Genomic DNA, 18,054 nt, shown 5'->3' with positions numbered 1-18,054 from the left:
ATTAAACTAGATTATTCATATTGCTTTTTCTGTTCTTTTAAAAAGGTCCACCTGAGCCTCCTACCTTCCCTCCAGAAATTATGGATGTCACAAAAACCACTGTTGGTCTGTCTTGGTCAAGACCAAAGGATGATGGTGGCTCTCGTGTCACTGGATACTATATTGAAAGAAGAGAGACGTCAACTGAGAAATGGGTGCGTCACAACAAAACTCACATCACAACCACAATGTATACTCTCACCGGCCTTATCTCGGATGCAGAGTATCAGTTCCGTGTGATTGCTCAGAATGACGTTGGTCAAAGTGAACCTGGACCTGTTTCTGAAGCAGTTTTGTGCAAGGATCCATTTGGTGAGTAACCCGCAGCAAAACTTTGTAAAAAAAAAAATAATTCACTAAACTTTTGTTGGTGTTCTAATCACTTAATCTTTTTTTTTACTTTAATAGATAAACCAAGCCAACCTGGTGATATTGACATCATCTCAGTTACCAAAGACTGCATCACTATTCACTGGCTACGTCCAGAATTTGATGGTGGCAAAGAAATTCTTGGATACTGGATTGAATTTAGACAAGCAGGTGAAAGTGCATGGAAGAAATGCAACAAGGAGCGTTCTAAAGACAGGCAGTTTACTATGGGAGGTCTCATTGAGGCAACAGAATACGAGTTCAGAGTGTTTGCTCAAAATGAAACTGGATTGAGCAGACCCCGTAGAACTGCCATGGGTATCAAAACCAAACTGAGTGGTAAGTTAAAAAGATCAAACAAGCACATTGTTTTACTGTTGATTTGTAATGCATATAAAATGGTTATTAATTTTTATTTCATTTGTTATTTTGTTTGTTTTTTTTAACAGTTGGAGAAGCACCAAGTCTAAAGGAAGAGATGAAAGATACTACCACTAAACTGGGAGAATCTGGAACAATGACTTGCCAGATTATTGGAAGACCGCTTCCAGAAATCAAATGGAATAGATATGGAAAAGAACTGATTCAGAGTCGTAAATACAAAATGAGCTCTGATGGCAGAAATCATTCTCTAACAGTTGTAACTGATGAACAAGAAGATGAAGGCCTGTACACATGCCGAGCCATCAATGAGGCTGGTGAAATTGAAACCAGTGGCAAGCTATTTTTGCAGGCTGCACCACAATTACATCCTGGATTCCCATTAAAGGATAAGTATTACGCAGGCTGTGGAACAAGTCTACGTCTCCATGTTGTCTATATTGGACGTCCAATTCCACAAATCATGTGGTTTTATGGCAAGAAACCTCTAAATCCATCGGAGAATGTTATTATCGAAAACACAGAGAGTTATACTCACTTGGTTGTCAGAAATGTTCAGCGCAAAACAAATGCTGGCAAATACAAGGTGCAATTGAGCAACAAATTTGGATCAATCGATACAGTGTTACGTGTTGAAATCCGAGGTTAGTTAAAAATCCATTTGTGCTAATGGGTATATTTTTATTGAACAATACTGATATTAGACCTCTGAGGTATATGTTTGTTTAATACAATTTACTCTTATTTCAGATAAACCCATGATTCCTGAAGGGCCAATTATTGTTGACGCGCTCATGAGAAACTCTGTAATTATAAGTTGGAAAGTACCTAAGGATGATGGTGGTTCACTGATCACAAACTATATTGTAGAGAAGCGTGAAGCAAAAGAGGGAGCGCAATGGAACCTAGTGTCATCATCTGTCTCAGGAACCACATGCCGCGTTCCAAATCTAATCGAGAGTGCTGGATATTACTTCCGTGTTTCTGCCCAAAATCAGTATGGTATTAGTGAGTCATTAGAGATTCCTGCTGTTCTCATCATCAAGAGTCCATATGGTAAGTGGAACCGACGACAAACAACTGCCATTGTAGCTGTATGTAAGAACTTTACACAAACCTAAATACCCACAACATTGTTTTGCAGAAAAACCTGGAATCCCACAACAGCCAGTTGTAACCTCATTCACAGAGGATTCCTGTGTTGTTTCATGGAAACCACCATCCAGTGATGGAGGTGCCAAAATTAAGACTTACTACCTGGAGAAGAGAGAAATGAAACAGAACAAATGGATTGCTGTGACAACTCAAGAAATATGCGAGACATCCTTTACAGTTAAAGGTCTTATTGAAGGTTTTGAGTACGAATTCCGTGTCAAATGTGAGAACATTGGCGGCGAGAGTGAATGGAGTGAGATTTCACAACCTGTCATTCCAAAGTCAGACTTGACTCCTCGTGCTCCCTTCTTTAAAGAAGAACTCAGGGATATGTGTGTCAAATATAAAGCCAATGCAACCTTTGTTACTAAGGTCATTGGACATCCCAAGCCAATTGTAAAATGGTACAAGAATGGCAAAGAAATTTTGCCCGATGGAGAGAAAATCAAGGTCCAAGAATTCAAGGGAGGCTACCACCAACTTGCTATCAGTAATTCAGATGAGTGTGATGTAGCTGTTTACCAAATTAGAGCCACCAATCAAGAAGGATCAATCTCTACAACTGTAACACTTGATGTTGAAGGTATGATTGGTCTGGTTTTCATGTCTTTACAATAAAAAAATTTGTCATGGCCTTCGTCTAAATATGGATAAATACTATCAAGTAGTTAAAGTATATTAATGTATTATTTCTCTTTTCTAGTTCCTGCCAAGGTTCATCTGCCTTTACATCTACAAGGCATGGGAGCTGTTCATGCTATTCGTGGTGAGGTGGTCACCATCAAGATTCCAATCAGTGGTAAACCTGAACCTGCAATCACATGGCAGAAGGGACAAGAAATACTGAATAACACAGTATATCATCAAGTGATTGTAACAAGATCCTTCACATCCCTCGTGTTCCAAAAGGGAGTGCAAAAGAAAGATGCTGGTTACTACATCATTTGTGCCAAGAACAGATTCGGTGTTGATAAACAAACAGTTGAACTTGATGTTGCTGATGTGCCTGATCCACCTAAGGATGTTAAAGTAAGTGATATTGGAAGAGATACCATCACACTCACATGGACACCTCCAAATGATGGTGGAAGTGAAATCATCAGCTACATAGTAGAGAAGTGCCCAGTATCAGGTGATAGGTGGCTTCGTGTTGCCCAGACATCTGAACCACAATATACAGTCATGAGCCTGTTTGGTAAGACGAAATATCAGTTCCGTGTTATTGCTGAAAACAGATTTGGTCTGAGTGAGCCATCTGTGCCAACTGAACCTGTAACAGCCAGAGAAGACAAGTTAGCCATTAGAAACTATGACGAAGAAGTGGATGAAGAAAGAGAAGTTACGAAAGAAGAGGCACCTCATTCTAAAGTTAAGAATGTGCCATCTCTATACAAAATCTCTGAGGAACTAGCACGATGCGGACACTTTGGTGTTGTTCATCGTTGTACTGAAATTAGCTCCAAGAAGACTTTCATGGCTAAACTTATCAAGGTAAAAGGGGCTGATAGAGAGCTTGTTGCAAGAGAGATTGAAACTCTTAATATTGCAAGGCACAAGAACTTATTGTATCTTCATGAGTCTTTTGACAGCTTGGAGGAATATGTTCTGATCTATGAATTCATATCAGGAATGGATATCTTTGAACGTCTTGGAACAAGCTTTGACCTCACTGAGCGAGAAATCGTTCTGTACCTGAGACAAGTTTGCCAGGCTCTGAAGTTCCTGCACAGCCTCAACTACGGTCATTTTGACATTAGACCTGAAAACATTGTCTACACTTCAAGAAAGAGCAGTACAATCAAGATCATTGAAATGGGCCAAGCCAGGCTGTTGACACCTGGAGAAAATATCAGAATTCAATTCACAGCACCTGAGTATTATGCACCCGAGGTCCACAATAGTGATTTTGTTTCCACTGCTACCGACATGTGGTCCGTTGGAGTTCTCGCATATGTGCTGCTTAGTGGCCTCAATCCTTTTGCTGCTGAATCGACTCAGAAAATGATTGAACACATTTCTAATGCTGAGTACATTTTTGACAGTGAAGCCTTCAAATACACCAGTCTTGAAGGCATGGACTTCATTGACAGGCTGCTGATTAAAGAAGGCAAACATCGTATGACTGCATCTGAGGCTCTGGAACATCCTTGGCTCAAGATGAAAATAGAAAATATCAGTTCTAAAGTCATAAAGACATTAAGACACCGACGCTATTACCAGTCAATAACCAAGAAGGAGTGGAGCACTGTTATTTCAGCAGCTCGTGTTGCCTATGGCGGTGGTTACAGAAACCAAAGAAATGTTTCAATTGGCAGAGTGAAAATTGGACACCCAGAACAAGGCGTGAGAGCAGGTCCTGTCATGCATGGCTCTGCTGTAGAAGGCGGTCATGTTCGTTTCATGTGCTACATTCAAAACTATGACAAGACCACAGAGGTGACATGGTACTTTAACTCTCGTAAACTGACAGCAAGTCATAAGTATGAAATCAACTATGCCAATGGTGTTGCAAGCATATATGTTAAAGATGTTGAAGAAAGCGATGATGGACTCTACAGATGCAAAGTTGTCAGTGAAGAGAGAGAAGAGAATTCCTACGCAGAGCTATTTGTCGAGAGTATAAGATCCTATCGGGAATACTTCCTGGGACGTTCACTCAAGAAACCCAAGCGTAGAATTGACAGAACCAAACTTCTGCAAAGGCCACCCGAGTTTACTCTGCCACTGTACAACTGTACAGCATATGTTGGAGAGGATGTACGCTTTGGTGTTACAATAACTGTTCATCCAGAGCCAAAGGTTACTTGGTTGAAATCAGGACACAGAATCAAACCGGATCCAACAAAATATACATTTACATCTGACAAGGGTCTTTATCAGCTAATGATTCACAATGTTGAGCCTGATGATGATGGCGAGTATACTGTTGCAGCGATTAACAAGTTTGGTGAAGACAGCTGTAATGCACGCTTAACGATAGCACATCACACTGTTCTAGAGGACACAATGAGGCCAATGTTCAGACGCCTTCTAGCAAACATTGACTGCGTTGAAGGAGAAAGTGTCCATTTCGATTTGAGAGTTTCAGGAACACCGGCCCCTACTCTGAAATGGGAAAAAGATGGCAAGCCTCTTGAATTTAGGCCACAAGTTGAAGTTGTTCAAGAAGATGTCGGTTATTACATTCTCCATATTAGAGAAACACTAATTGAAGATTCTGGCACCTACAGAGTTACTGCAACAAACTCTGCTGGTTCAGCAAGTTGCCAAGCCACACTCACGGTTGAACGCCTTACTTACATTAGGAGGGAATTCAAGAGTGAGGCAGATAAGCAGATATACATACAAAACCAAATTAAGAAGACACTTAAAATGGCACAAGAATTCTCAACAGCAGAAGTGACTATGCTTAATCCTGTAGCACAGGAAGCACTGAAAGAGGCTGCTGAACTGTACAAACCTGCAGTGAGTACAAAGAATGTGCAGGGTGAGTTTGATATCTCTGACAAAGAAGATAAGGACATTAAGAGAATCAAAGAAGAAAGCAGGAAGATCAGAATGCCTTATGAAATTCCTGACGCCCGTGTACATGATCGAACTGTTCTTGAGGAAGACATGAATATTAAACATTTTGTGGCTTTATCTGACATGAAATGGTACAAAAAACTTCGGGATCAATACGAAATTTCTGAACGCACCGAGAGAGTTGTGCAGAAGAGACAAAAACGTATACGACTTTCCAGGTGGGAACAGTTTTATGTCATGCCACTTCCCAGAATCACTGATCAGTACAGGCCACGATGGCGTATTCCGAAGCTTTCTCTTGATGATTTGGAAACGGTAAGACCAGCTAGGCGCTCGCCTTCTCCTGAGTCTGACATCTTCAGACAGAGGAGGCATTCCCTGGGTGACCTTTCAGAAGAAGAGCTCCTCCAGCCTGTGGAAGACTATCTGACCAGGAAGAGAATTGATGAAGAAAAGCAACAGCTTGAGGAAGAGCTTGAACTTGGCTTCTCTGCCTCTCCTCCAAGTGGTAGCCCAGTTCGTTTCGAACTGCATGCACTTCGCCGTGTTTCACCTAGGATTGTGCACAAAGTTGAAGTAAAACACACAGAGAAAACAAAGCTTGCCGTCGCACCAAGAAAACCAAGTGGTTCTCCACCCCCAATTTCCCATTTCTTGAGAAGGAGGAGATCTCTGTCTCCAACATATATTGAATTGATGCGTCCTGTCTCTGAACTGATAAGACCAGCACGGGTGCCAGTGGAATATGAAGTTGAGGCAGTTGAAAGGAGGTCACCCACTCCTGAGAGAACACGACCACGTTCCCCTAGTCCTGTATCTCCTGAAAGACGATCATCAAGATCTTCCTCTCGATTTGAAAGATCTGCCAGATTTGACATAATGTCTAGATATGAGGCAAGAAAAGCTGCTCTGAAATCTGAGCGCAAGTATCAAGTTGTAACACAACAACCGTTTAGCCTTGACCATGCCCCACGAATCACAGTTAGAATGCGCTCACACCGTGTACCGTGTGGCCAGGACACTAAATTCACATTAAATGTCCAATCAAGGCCAGAAGCTGAAATCCAGTGGTTCCATAATGGACAACAGATTCAAGAGAGCAGCAAATACCACTTTACAGACATGAGTGGTGTCTTAACCCTCCAAATTAATGAATGCCATGCAGAGGATAGTGGCACATACCGTGCTGTCTGTACCAACGTAAAGGGAGAAGCATCCGACTATGCAACACTTGATGTATCAGGAGGAGCGTTTACTACATATTCCTCAAGACGCAAAGACGAGGAGGTTCCAACGGCATTTGTACCTGAAGTGCTAAAGACAGATTATTACCATACATCATCGATCAGGGCATCTTCTGCATCAAGGACACACATAGAGATCAAGGAAACCAAGGCAAAGTTTACAGAAACACATGAAGTTACTGGGCTTCAAAAATTCGAGTCTGAAAGACTTGCATCATCTCCTATCAGATATGCATCTACTGAATACCTGTCGTCTGCTTCATATGCCTCCTCTGAACGACACACCTCATCTGAATACAAAGCAAAATCTGTTGAGTCCTCAGCTACAGCAAGCATAACTGCTAAGAAAGTCAAAGCTACACTGGCAGCAAAAATACTCACCAAACCACGCTCTCTAACAGTATCATTGGGTGAGTCTGCAAGATTTACCTGTGATATAGATGGGGAGCCAGCACCAAGCGTCACATGGTTGCATGGACAACATACTATTGTCACTTCCCATCGTGTACATGTGACAACAACGCAATACAAGTCTACATTCGAAATATCTTCTGTGGAGTACTCCGATGAAGGCAGCTACACAGTAGTGGTAGAAAATTCACAGGGAAGGCAGGAGGCAAAGTTTACTTTAACCATCCACAAACCACCAACCAAAGAGAAGGCTGTTGCACCGTCCCCTCCAGTTAAAGCTCCTGAGCCAGCAGTGAAGTCACCTGAGCTTTCAGTGAAATCACCAACATCAGTAGAATCAGCAGAACCTTCAAGGAAACTTCCTACACCACCTGTCCCTTCTCAAGTGCCATCGGTGAAGTCTCCAGTGCCATCCGTTAAGACTCCAGAGCCATCAATTAAGTCTCCAGAGCCTTCGGTAAAAACACCAGAACCCACTGGAGTAAAGTCCCCTGAACCACGAATTAAATCACCTGAAGGTATCAAATCACCCCTACGAGTCAAGTCTCCTGAGCCTGGCACCGCTGCTCTAAGAGTTAAATCACCTGTCCCTGCAAAGCCCTCAGAAGCAACAACGTCCCCTCTAAGGATTAAATCTCCTACAGGCCTAAAGTCTCCTGAACCATCATTGTCTCCTCCGAGAGTGAAATCCCCACCTCCACTTAAGTCTCCAGAGCCAGCCAGCTCTCCCCAAAGAGTAAAATCTCCACTAACAGCCAAGTCTCCTGAACCGATAATGCCACCGAAAAGAGTTAAATCCCCACTAGGTGCAAAATCACCAACTCCTTCAAAGGAAGCACCCCTTAAGATCATCCAGCAACTTAAAGCCGAGGCCTCTGAAGGCAAGGTGAAGATGACCTGTGTTGCAGAGAGCTCTGTAAGAGAGGTTGTGTGGTACAAAGATAGCAGAAGACTGAGTAAGAGTAGCCATTATCAGATCGAAACATCTGCTGGTGGCACTTGCTGTCTCTATATATCGGATTTGTCCGAGAAGGATCAAGGTGAATATTCCTGCGAAATAATAGCAGAGAGTGGAGCAATCTCAAAAACATCATTCTCCCTTGTTGGTCAAGTGTTTCAGTCTATTTACACAAAAATAACAAGCTTTATGTCTGCCCACATGGCTGTTAAAGGTAAGCTTAATTTCATGCAATAATTCAGTGTTTTCCTAACAGATTTTATTGACTCATGCTTTACAGCACTAATACACACAGTAACAGAATTTGTTGCTATTCTTACAGAATCCAAGTCCCACACAGGACTGGAAATGTTTAAGAAAGAGAGTTCTACTCTTAGCAGTATGCATGAGAGCTTTTCATCAAAATCCATCCAGATGGAGAGCTCAGTGCAAGAAACATCCTTCAGCAGTTCCAGCATGGCTGAAATGCAATTTGAAACAATGTCAATGTCCAGCATGTCCTCCATGACTTCTGGATCAGTGTACGCTTTGAGCTCAAGCAGTATGATGTCAAGTCACTCGCAAGCTGATGAATCAATCAGAGCCACTCTGCTTAGTGGTCAAGGTAAACTAATGAGAGACACTTTGGTCAGTGGTTACACAAATACTAATACAAACTACTGATGTGTATGCCATTTTCAAACCTTTTATATTTTACTTTTTTTGTATAAAAAAGGTTTGGCACCAAAAATCGAAGCCCTCCCAGAAGACATCAGTATTGAACCTGGAAAAGTTCTGACCATAACATGTGCGTTCTCGGGAGAGCCTTCTCCGCACATCGAGTGGTCCCGTGGTGGAAAAACACTTCCGACTGCAGAACAGAGTGGGAGGTTCCACATTGAGACTACAGAAGACATGACCACACTAATAATCACTAGTGTAAAATCTAGTGATGCCGGGGTGTACACCCTGAAACTTTCCAATGAGCATGGATCTGACATGGCAACTGTCACCATTAGTATTCGATCGCCATAAATCTATTAATGATACGTTCTTCCCCCTTCTCGTATTATCTGCCTTTTTATTTATTGACTGAGAAAAAAATATATATTTACTTGATAAATCCTGGATACTCGTTCCTGTAAATATGAAATATTTTTATATCAAACGTGACATTAATTTATGCCGAACTAGACTAAAGTCTAAAGTTGTTATAAAATGTGCCATTTTGGATAATTATGACTAGGATTTTTGGTCAATTTTTTGTGACATGTACATAATGTATATAGCCGAATTTACCGGTTATGGGAAATGTATGAATTGTTATTTAAGACGATATTAACTAAAACAAATGGAACTAATTGTTTATCAGGAGAAAGTTTCTCATGGAACGAATACCCTGTTAAACCTGGAACTAAACTTAGCGCCTCAACAAAAAGTTGAAGTCTTTAAGATTGCCTCAACAGGTAGAGAGGCTCCCTGTTGAAGTTTTACTCAATTTACGAGACAATGCTACACACTGTATGTGTACATGTGATTTACTATAATCACATGAATTTATAACTTGACCATAAGACCTTGAATGCTGCGTGCATTTACCCTCATGTAAGCAGCATGACTGGGTCTTGTGTTCACTGATTATGTCATACCACCAATTTAAAGACATGCTCAAAGTGCAAGCGGCCTGCACTTCATGAGCCAAAATGTTTAGTGTGCTCTGTTTCTGCTAAGGGACTGCTTGAATAGACTTTTCAACAGTAACATCATCCTGGCCAATAATAAAAGTCTATCTTGTACTTCCTTGCAGATGCAGAGCCTTCTCTTGGAGGATTGCTTTGTTGCATTGTGTGTGTACTAGTTTTAGAACTCATTTTCACAGTTGCTGGGCAAACAAGCAGACCACAAAGTGTGTGTGGAAAGAAACATCTTTAAAAAAAGGATCTATATGCCCTATATTTTGGTTTGATTTTATGTAGAATTGTAGTATTACTAATAAATGCAACCTCCTTGAGCCTTATAATTGATTCAATAAAGCATGTTTTCAGCACTAAAAATCATGGTGTTGTATTTTTTTATTTTATTTGGGCTACTTTTTTTTTCCCATTCACATTTTCCTAACAGACAAGTAGGTTCAACAGCCAGGAAAAGAAAATTCATAATCCTTGTTTACTTTCAAATAGCAAAATGTTTCATTTGATATGTAGATTTTACAGAATATAGCTACAACTCAGTCAACAACATTTGCAAGGGTCTTTAAATATTTCTAGGCCCCGTATTTAAAACAATACACTGTACTACAACAGTATGATTTATAAAGTATCAACAATGTAGGTTTATACACAAGAGTGTGGGAGAGACAAAGCCAATACTTGTATAGAGTCTACAGTATTTAAACATTAATACACTGTCAGATAGCAAAATAAAATTATGAAAGTCAGTAGGAGTAAGACCGAGAGTACATGTGTGTGAATGAGAGGGAGGGCAGTGAAGTGGTGCGGTTGCAGGGAGAAAAGGTGGAGAAGGTGGAGGAGTTTAGGAACCTGGGGTCAACAGGGCAAAGTGATGGAGAGTGTGTAAGAGAAGTGAAGAAAAGAGTGCAGGCAGGGTGGAGTGGGTGGAGAAGAGTGATAGCAGGAGTGATTTGTGATAGAAGAGTATCTGCAAGAATGAAAGGGAAAGTTTACAGGACTGTGGTGAGACCTGAGATGTTGTATGGATTAGAGACAGTGGCATTGAGTAAAAGACAGGAGGTGGAGCTGGAGGTAGCAGAGCTGAAGATGTTGAGGTTTTCATTGGGAGTGACGAGGATGGACAGGATTAGAAACAAGTTTATTAGAGGGACAGGGCATGTAGGACGTTTTGGAGACGAGGTGAGGGAGGTGAGATTGAGATGGTTTGGACATGTACAGAGGAGGGACATGGGGTATATCAGTAGAAGAATACTGAGGATGGAGCCACCAGGAAGGAGGAAAAGAGGAAGTAGGAGGTTTATGGATGTGGTGAAGAAAGACATGATGGTTTGGAAGAGGCAGATGTAGAGGACAGAGGGGTATGGTGATGGAAGATCCTTTTGTGGCGACCCCTAATGGGAGCAGCTGAAAGAAGAAGATAGCAAAAAAAAGTCCAAATGCAAAGGAGTCCATACCTCCACAAATGATGCAGATTGTTTTAATATTATTGTTGTTCGGCTTGTTCATAAAGAGTGCACTTGTCAGGCAAGTGGATTTATCCATGATCCTGATGTCTAACTTGTATATTTAATTGGAAGTGTAGTGTAAAAAATTACCCACAGTGAGTTTGATACCACTGACTTTGATATATTTATAGTATTGAATACCAATAACATTATCATTCTTATTTTAAAATTAAAACCTTAAATGTAGTTATAGGCAAACTGTTAAAGCCTGAGCCATTAGCAGCTGATCATAAAACAAACATAAATAAATGTTTGTGTAAATAAAAGGTTGAAAAATGGATGCATTTATTTTAATTAGATAAGACATCCTTACCAGAGTAACTTACATTTAACTTTTTTTTTTCTTTTCAGTTAAGGGCCTTACTCTAGGGCCTATTGCATGCCATTCAGACATCCGGTGGGGTAAGTGGTAGCTTACTTAGTTAATGCTCTGGGTTACTGATCGAAAGGTCAGGGGTCCAAGCCCAGTATCGCCAAGAAAGAAAATCTTGGCGATACTGATGCAGCCCAACCCTCAAAAACAATTCCAATGCTTTTGACTCAAAATATTAAACTACACAGATAAATAGTATACATTATACGCAATATACAACTAGTATATTCATAATGTTGAAAATTGCGTACCCAATTCTTTACCCATCGTACTTTACCACTAGAGGGCAGTGTCTGCAATCTAAAAAAATCTTTACGAGTAATTTGGTTTGGAAGCCCGTTTCCGCCACTGAATAAAAAAAAAACAAAAAAAAAACGTATTGCTTTTTTTTTTTACTCAGAATTGTGAGACATGAACTTGCAATTGAGAGATAAAAGGTCAGAATTGAGATATGAACTCGCAATTGTTAGTTATAAAGTCAGATTTCTGAACTAGAAATGAAAGTCAGTGATATCATGATTTATATAAGCATTATTTGCACAAATCTATGAATCCCGTTTCTGCCACTGAATAATAGAAAAAAGGTTATTGTGACACTTTTTTTCGCAGAATTACGAGATGTAAACTCGTAAGAAGGCAGATAAATAAAGTATAAAAACTATATAAAATAAAAGAATATATAAATATATATGAGATATATATGAAAAAAAAAGATGTATATACAAATTATGCTTATGGCAGTAAACAGTAAAACAGTAAACAATTTCAGATGGTTTATGTGATTGTCCCTGTTTAAAAAAATCCCTGTTTACAATAAAAAGGGAACTCCTGTATTCTGTAAGAATCACATCTTGTGGTTTCCTATGCTGCTTGGATAGAAAGTGTCATAAAGGAGTTATAAACTCGCAATTGCGAGAAAAAAAGTCCGAATTCTGACTTTATAACTCGCAATTGCGAGCGCATGTCCCAATTCTGACTTTCTCGCAATTACGAGTTTATAACTCACAATTCTGACTTTATATCTCCCAATTTTTTATAGAGTTTATATCTCAGTAACCTCTTTTATTTGATTTTATTCAGTTCCTGAAACTGGCTTCCATCATTCCAATTATGCTCATATAATCATGATATCACAGACCTTAATTATTGACTTTATTTGCTCAGAAAGTTCTTGTTTATTTACTATAACAGCAGTTATATTACAATATTACTGGATTAAAATGTATTTTCTTTTTTTAACAATGAAAAACATGGAGAAGTTTTCTTTAAGGACTCTCAACCAGTGTCACTATTTCAAAATTGTTCTGCACTGGAATTTTGCATTCTCCAGGTTCCCATGTAACATACCAAGCCAAGCTGCCTTCAAAAAAAAAAAAAAAAGCATCAAAAAGAGAGTGAAGTGTGGGAACAACAGTTTACGGCGGTTGCAATGCAAACGAAAAAATTAACAATAAATCTACAAGGCTTTATACATGGTGTGGCGTCACATTGTCACAGCTTTGAACTGTCTACACTCCAAAGCCTTATCTTCATTAACAAGTCAAGTCAAGAAGCTTTTATTATCATTTCAACCATATATAGCTGACGCAGTACACAGTGAAATGAAACCACGTTCCTCCTGAACCCTGGTGCTACATAGACAACATAAAGCTACATAACAGAAAACTCAGAGCGAAGGACTAGTAAGTGTCTTTGCTATATAAAGTGCATCGTGTGCAACCTGGTGCAAAGACAAAACAAGACAGTGCAAGGATGTTCCTCCTACCCAGTGATGTTCTATAGGCCTTTTCTTCCTGGCACCAAATCTTTGGAATTCTCATCCCAATGAGATTCGACAGGCTGAATCTTTTAATGTTATTAAATCTGCGCTTAAGACTCATTTTCAGGAGAGTTTTGCGGTGTATGTTTGATGTTCATTTAATTCTATTTGCTATATTTATGTATGTAAAGTGCTTTGAGATGTAACTTTTGAAGGTGCTATATAAAATAAAGATTATTAACAATATATAACAATAATAGTTAAAAGTATGATGTTAGTTAACAAGTCAAAAACTGAAAAATGTTTGTTTGGTGATACAATAAAACAATTTTGCTAGATCTGGAAAAAAACTAAACACTAACAAAAAAATTCAAATTTTTTTCTGTCTGTTAGAGCAGTTTATCAACCTACATTGGTTAGTTTTGCCTCTGGAGACACCACTCGAAAATACGCATGTAAACATGCTGACATTTATAGGAGTCGCAGTTGCTTCTGCCTGTCAGGGGATATGCAGTGCTGTTCTGATATAGGGATATAATAGAACACCGAATGTGCGAAGTACAAAATTATTTTTAATTATAAGTGATAAGGAATTCATTTATTTACAATTAAATAGGTCATTCGTATAAAACCTACTCTTTATTACCCTAATTTAAGTGATTGTCAGTTACACATCAAAATAAGCTATAATAAATAATGCTCCAGCTCCAGAAAGAACCTAATTTTACACAATTATGTATTTTTTTTAACGCTCTTCTTCCTATAAGCTAAACCTGCAAGTGAAAGAAAGCCGTCAACCGCTTCCCTAGGGGGAAAAAGTCAGTGAGACAGTTATACGCTTTCCAAACTTGGAATAAGAAGGCTGCAGCTGTCCTCCAGTGACACATGAGATGTTAGCTGAGAGATTCTACACCACTGCAGAACACTGGTGAATATAACAGAAATGGCTGCCATGAAAATCCTATCTGTGATCTCCAGCACTAAGACACCAAAATAACTCTCTCCATGTGCCTGTGCAAAAGAAGAAAAGCCGACTAAGATCTTGCTTTCGAAACATTTTTAAACCATATTCTGTGGAACATGTTGATTTTTATCTGGGTAAAGTCTACAGCTGGGTGTTGTACAAAATAAATGCTTGAAAATGTTACCTGGACAAATCAGTGCCTTGGATAAGGAGATTCTGTGTTGACTCGGGTGTCTAGCGGTAAAACCTGTGGAAAAAATACTAATTGCTATGTATATTTAAACAAAATGTTCTGACTATGCTGTAAATATAGATTCCACTACACACTCTAAATGTTATTACACATATTGACTGTCCACTAATCAGATTCATTAGTTTGTGCATCCGAGAGACAAGTTTTACATAATCTGAAATGGGCCTGTATGTGAAAACACTAAGAAACACAATGGAAAAAAATGTATACAATACAAGCTCGTATATCACTCAGTCATAATGAGATTAAATATATGAAAAGGAAGATCAAGGAAGAAAGCAAGCTAGTGCCAACTTGAATATCTTTTATTTTTCGATAGGAGAGCCCAACAGCTCAATGCTCAGCATGGGCCAACAATTCAGTGACTTATTGTCAAGTGCAAACTTTACATGCAACCACAGATATATTCTTAGAACAAGAAAATGATAATAATCAAGCTCTCTTTTTGGAAATTTACAGAGCATCCAGAAACTATTCACTACACTTCACTTTCTCCACAGTTTGTTATGTTACAGCCTTATTCCTAAATTTATTATTTACCTCAAAATTCTACAAACAATACCTTATAATGACAACATGAAAGAAGTGTGTTCGAAATATTGGCAAATTTATAAAAAAAAAAAAAGAACAACAACAAAATATTACATGTAAGTATGTAAGTATTCACAGGCTTTGCTCAATACAAATTTCAGCCTCTATCTATCTTTTTGCTAGATAGATAGATAGATAGATAGATAGATAGATAGATAGATAGATAGATAGATAGATAGATAGATAGATAGATAGATAGATAGATAGATAGATAGATAGATAGATAGATAGATAGATAGATAGATCAAATTAAAATATACAATTTTTAATAAATATTGCGAGAAGTAGGTTGATATAATTATTATTTAATATATTTACAGTGAATTACATTTAACATGTACACATCTGTAAAATCAATAGTTATTTGATTAGTTAGTTTAGTTACCAAAAAAAGTACAATCTCTAGTAAGAAAAGATTAAATGAGGTTATTTTTTATTTAATTGTATTGGTTTTATATATAATCAAATAAAATCAGGAAATTACATTTTTCATATCATGTGCAAGACATAACTTAATGTCCGAGCATGCTTTTGGGAAGAGACAGCAGCTTACTGCATGATTGCTGTAAGACTTTAAAGAGCTGCTACCACTGCGGCCAACTAATTCATTATTAACCTTCTGTGCTGTGTGTATTTTCTTTTTCGTCTCTATAATCATATAAACTACACTTCTAAATCGAATTGCAATTACATCTATTTGTTTATGTGTAACAGCGAAGTTTTTCTCGGTTGCTTTCGAGCGTTTCTCAGATCAGAAATGAAATTCTCAAAACTACTTGTTCAACCTCCACATCATTTAGTCATTTGTGCTCATCATAAGAACATTTCTTGTTCCTTTGATCAAATTGCGAACGCTTTTGTACATCATTTAATGGATTGTGTTTAAGTGTCTGCTGTTTCCTACATTATCAGTTGTTTATGTTCATGTTGATCAAAATATATTATACTGGTTTCACCTGAATAGTTTTAACCCCCAAAAATATCTCAGCATCAGTTCACTGTATACGTCATTGAATGCAAAATGGTTAAACAAGTTGTCATCATCTGTCATCTAAAATTTTAATTAAACTTTTTTTTGGGTAAATGTGTTGAATTAATAAATTGTGCAGATGAATCTTGAATGTCACTAATGAAGGTGAGAGAACGGCATCAGATCAACCAATTATCAACCAGTTCTCTGAAACAGGTCAAAGGTGAATCTTGTGAACATTCAAATAAAGAGTGTATACAGACAGAGCAAAACACAGAATTACAATTTCTGAATATTAATGAATCCAGTCCAGTCTTTTGCAACCAATATAAATCAAATATGCAATCAAATGAATAAATTTCATGAAATTTCTAAAATTCATATATACCATACAGAAGAAATTTAGCCTTGTGCTTTTTTTCCATCATTGTAATCCAAACCGTAGTTTATATCAGGAAATACTGAAACTGTGCGCCATCATACTGACAACATAACAAAACATTTTGACGATCTTGTTTGTCGCAGAATACCGCTGATTGCAAGGTTGCCAAATCCAAGAAATTATTGAAATTCTAGAAAGAGTTCCGCTGAACTTTTCTTTCTTTCTTTCTTTCTTTCTTTCTTTCTTTCTTTCTTTCTTTCTTTCTTTCTTTCTTTCTTTCTTTCTTTCTTTCTTTCTTTCTTTCTTTCTTTCTTTCTTTCTATTTTAGAATAACGGATATTACATGGGATCTTGTCCTTTCGGTCATGACCCAGAGCTCATGACCATAGGTGAGAGTAGGAACGTAGATTGACCGGTAAATCGAAAGTTTCGCCTTGCGGCTCAGCTCCTTCTTCACCACGACAGACCGGTACATCGACCGCATTACTGCAGAAGCTGCACAGAAGCTGCACGGATACAGGCGGCCGAAATGTGCTTCCTCCGCAGGGTGGCTGGGCGATCCCTTAGAGATAGGGTGAGAAGCTTAGTCACTCGGGAGGAGCTCAGAGTAGATCCGCTGCTCCTCCACATCGAGAGGGGTCAGCTGAGGTGGCTCGGGCATCTGTTCCGGATGCCTCCTGGACGCCTTCCTGGGAAGGTGTTCCGGGCGCGTCCCACTGGGAGGAGACCCCGGGGAAGACCTAGGACACGCTGGAGAGACTATGTCTCCCGGCTGGCCTGGGAACGCCTTGGTGTCCCCCCGGAAGAGCTGGAAGAAGTGTCTAGGGAGAGGGAAGTCTGGGCATTTTTGCTTAGACTGCTGCCCCCGCGACCCGGCATCGGATAAGCGGGAGAAGATGGATGGATGGATGGATGGATATTACATGCTGTTTCCCTACACAATTGATCACCCAATTAAATATAGGGCGAATATTATGCTCATTATTCAAATGGATGCAGTTTTTATTTTTTATTTTTTATTCTAATTTTTTTCTTAGATCCAATGGACTTTTCATTTGTTAACTTTTCCAGTGCACATAAAAACCAAGCTTTTATTATATTAAGGCTTTTTTTTCTTACATCTAATTTAATTACATTGGAACATTTGAAAATAATGAAATAAAGTAAATTGACCAGTCAAAAATATAAGTAGAAATATAAAATATTTACAACATTGTGCATCAAATCTTAAAGACATCCAAACTATGAAAGAACATGTATGTAATTATGTAGTAAAGAAAAAAAAAAACATTTTGAATAACCCAGAATTTGTTTTGTATTTTCAATTCTTCAAAGTAGCCAGCTTTTGCTTCGATGACAGATTTAAACACTGTTGGAATTCTCTCAGTCAGCCTCATGAGGAAGTCACCTGGAATGCTTTTCCAACAATCTTAAAGAGTTCCCAGAGGTGTTTTTTTTTCACTCTTCATTCCAACTCATCCCAAACCATATCAGCTGTATTTAGA

The 18,054-nt window shown here is 38.7% G+C and overlaps 1 protein-coding gene across 29 annotated transcripts in view; it reads left to right on the top strand.

The window, feature by feature from the left end:
- The window catches only part of ttn.2 (titin, tandem duplicate 2), a 179,061-nt gene extending 168,946 nt beyond the window's left edge, over positions 1-10,115 (top strand). For all 29 annotated transcript variants that reach the window (XM_083536168.1, XM_083536178.1, XM_083536167.1 and 26 more), the window contains 8 exons: positions 46-351; positions 448-747; positions 858-1,433; positions 1,540-1,845; positions 1,934-2,527; positions 2,648-8,296; positions 8,405-8,686; positions 8,798-10,115. In XM_083536168.1, the coding sequence (XP_083392294.1) occupies positions 46-351; positions 448-747; positions 858-1,433; positions 1,540-1,845; positions 1,934-2,527; positions 2,648-8,296; positions 8,405-8,686; positions 8,798-9,096 (8,312 nt within the window). In that variant the 3' untranslated portion in view covers positions 9,097-10,115. The remainder of the gene's footprint in view (positions 1-45; positions 352-447; positions 748-857; positions 1,434-1,539; positions 1,846-1,933; positions 2,528-2,647; positions 8,297-8,404; positions 8,687-8,797) is intronic.
- Positions 10,116-18,054: the final 7,939 nt, after the last annotated feature.

This window comes from Silurus aristotelis, assembly GCF_946808225.1.
Source record: "Silurus aristotelis genome assembly, chromosome: 3".
In the NCBI taxonomy this organism is placed as follows: domain Eukaryota; kingdom Metazoa; phylum Chordata; class Actinopteri; order Siluriformes; family Siluridae; genus Silurus; species Silurus aristotelis.
Note: the sequence above shows the minus strand (reverse complement) of the source record. Positions and strands in the feature narration are given on the sequence as shown.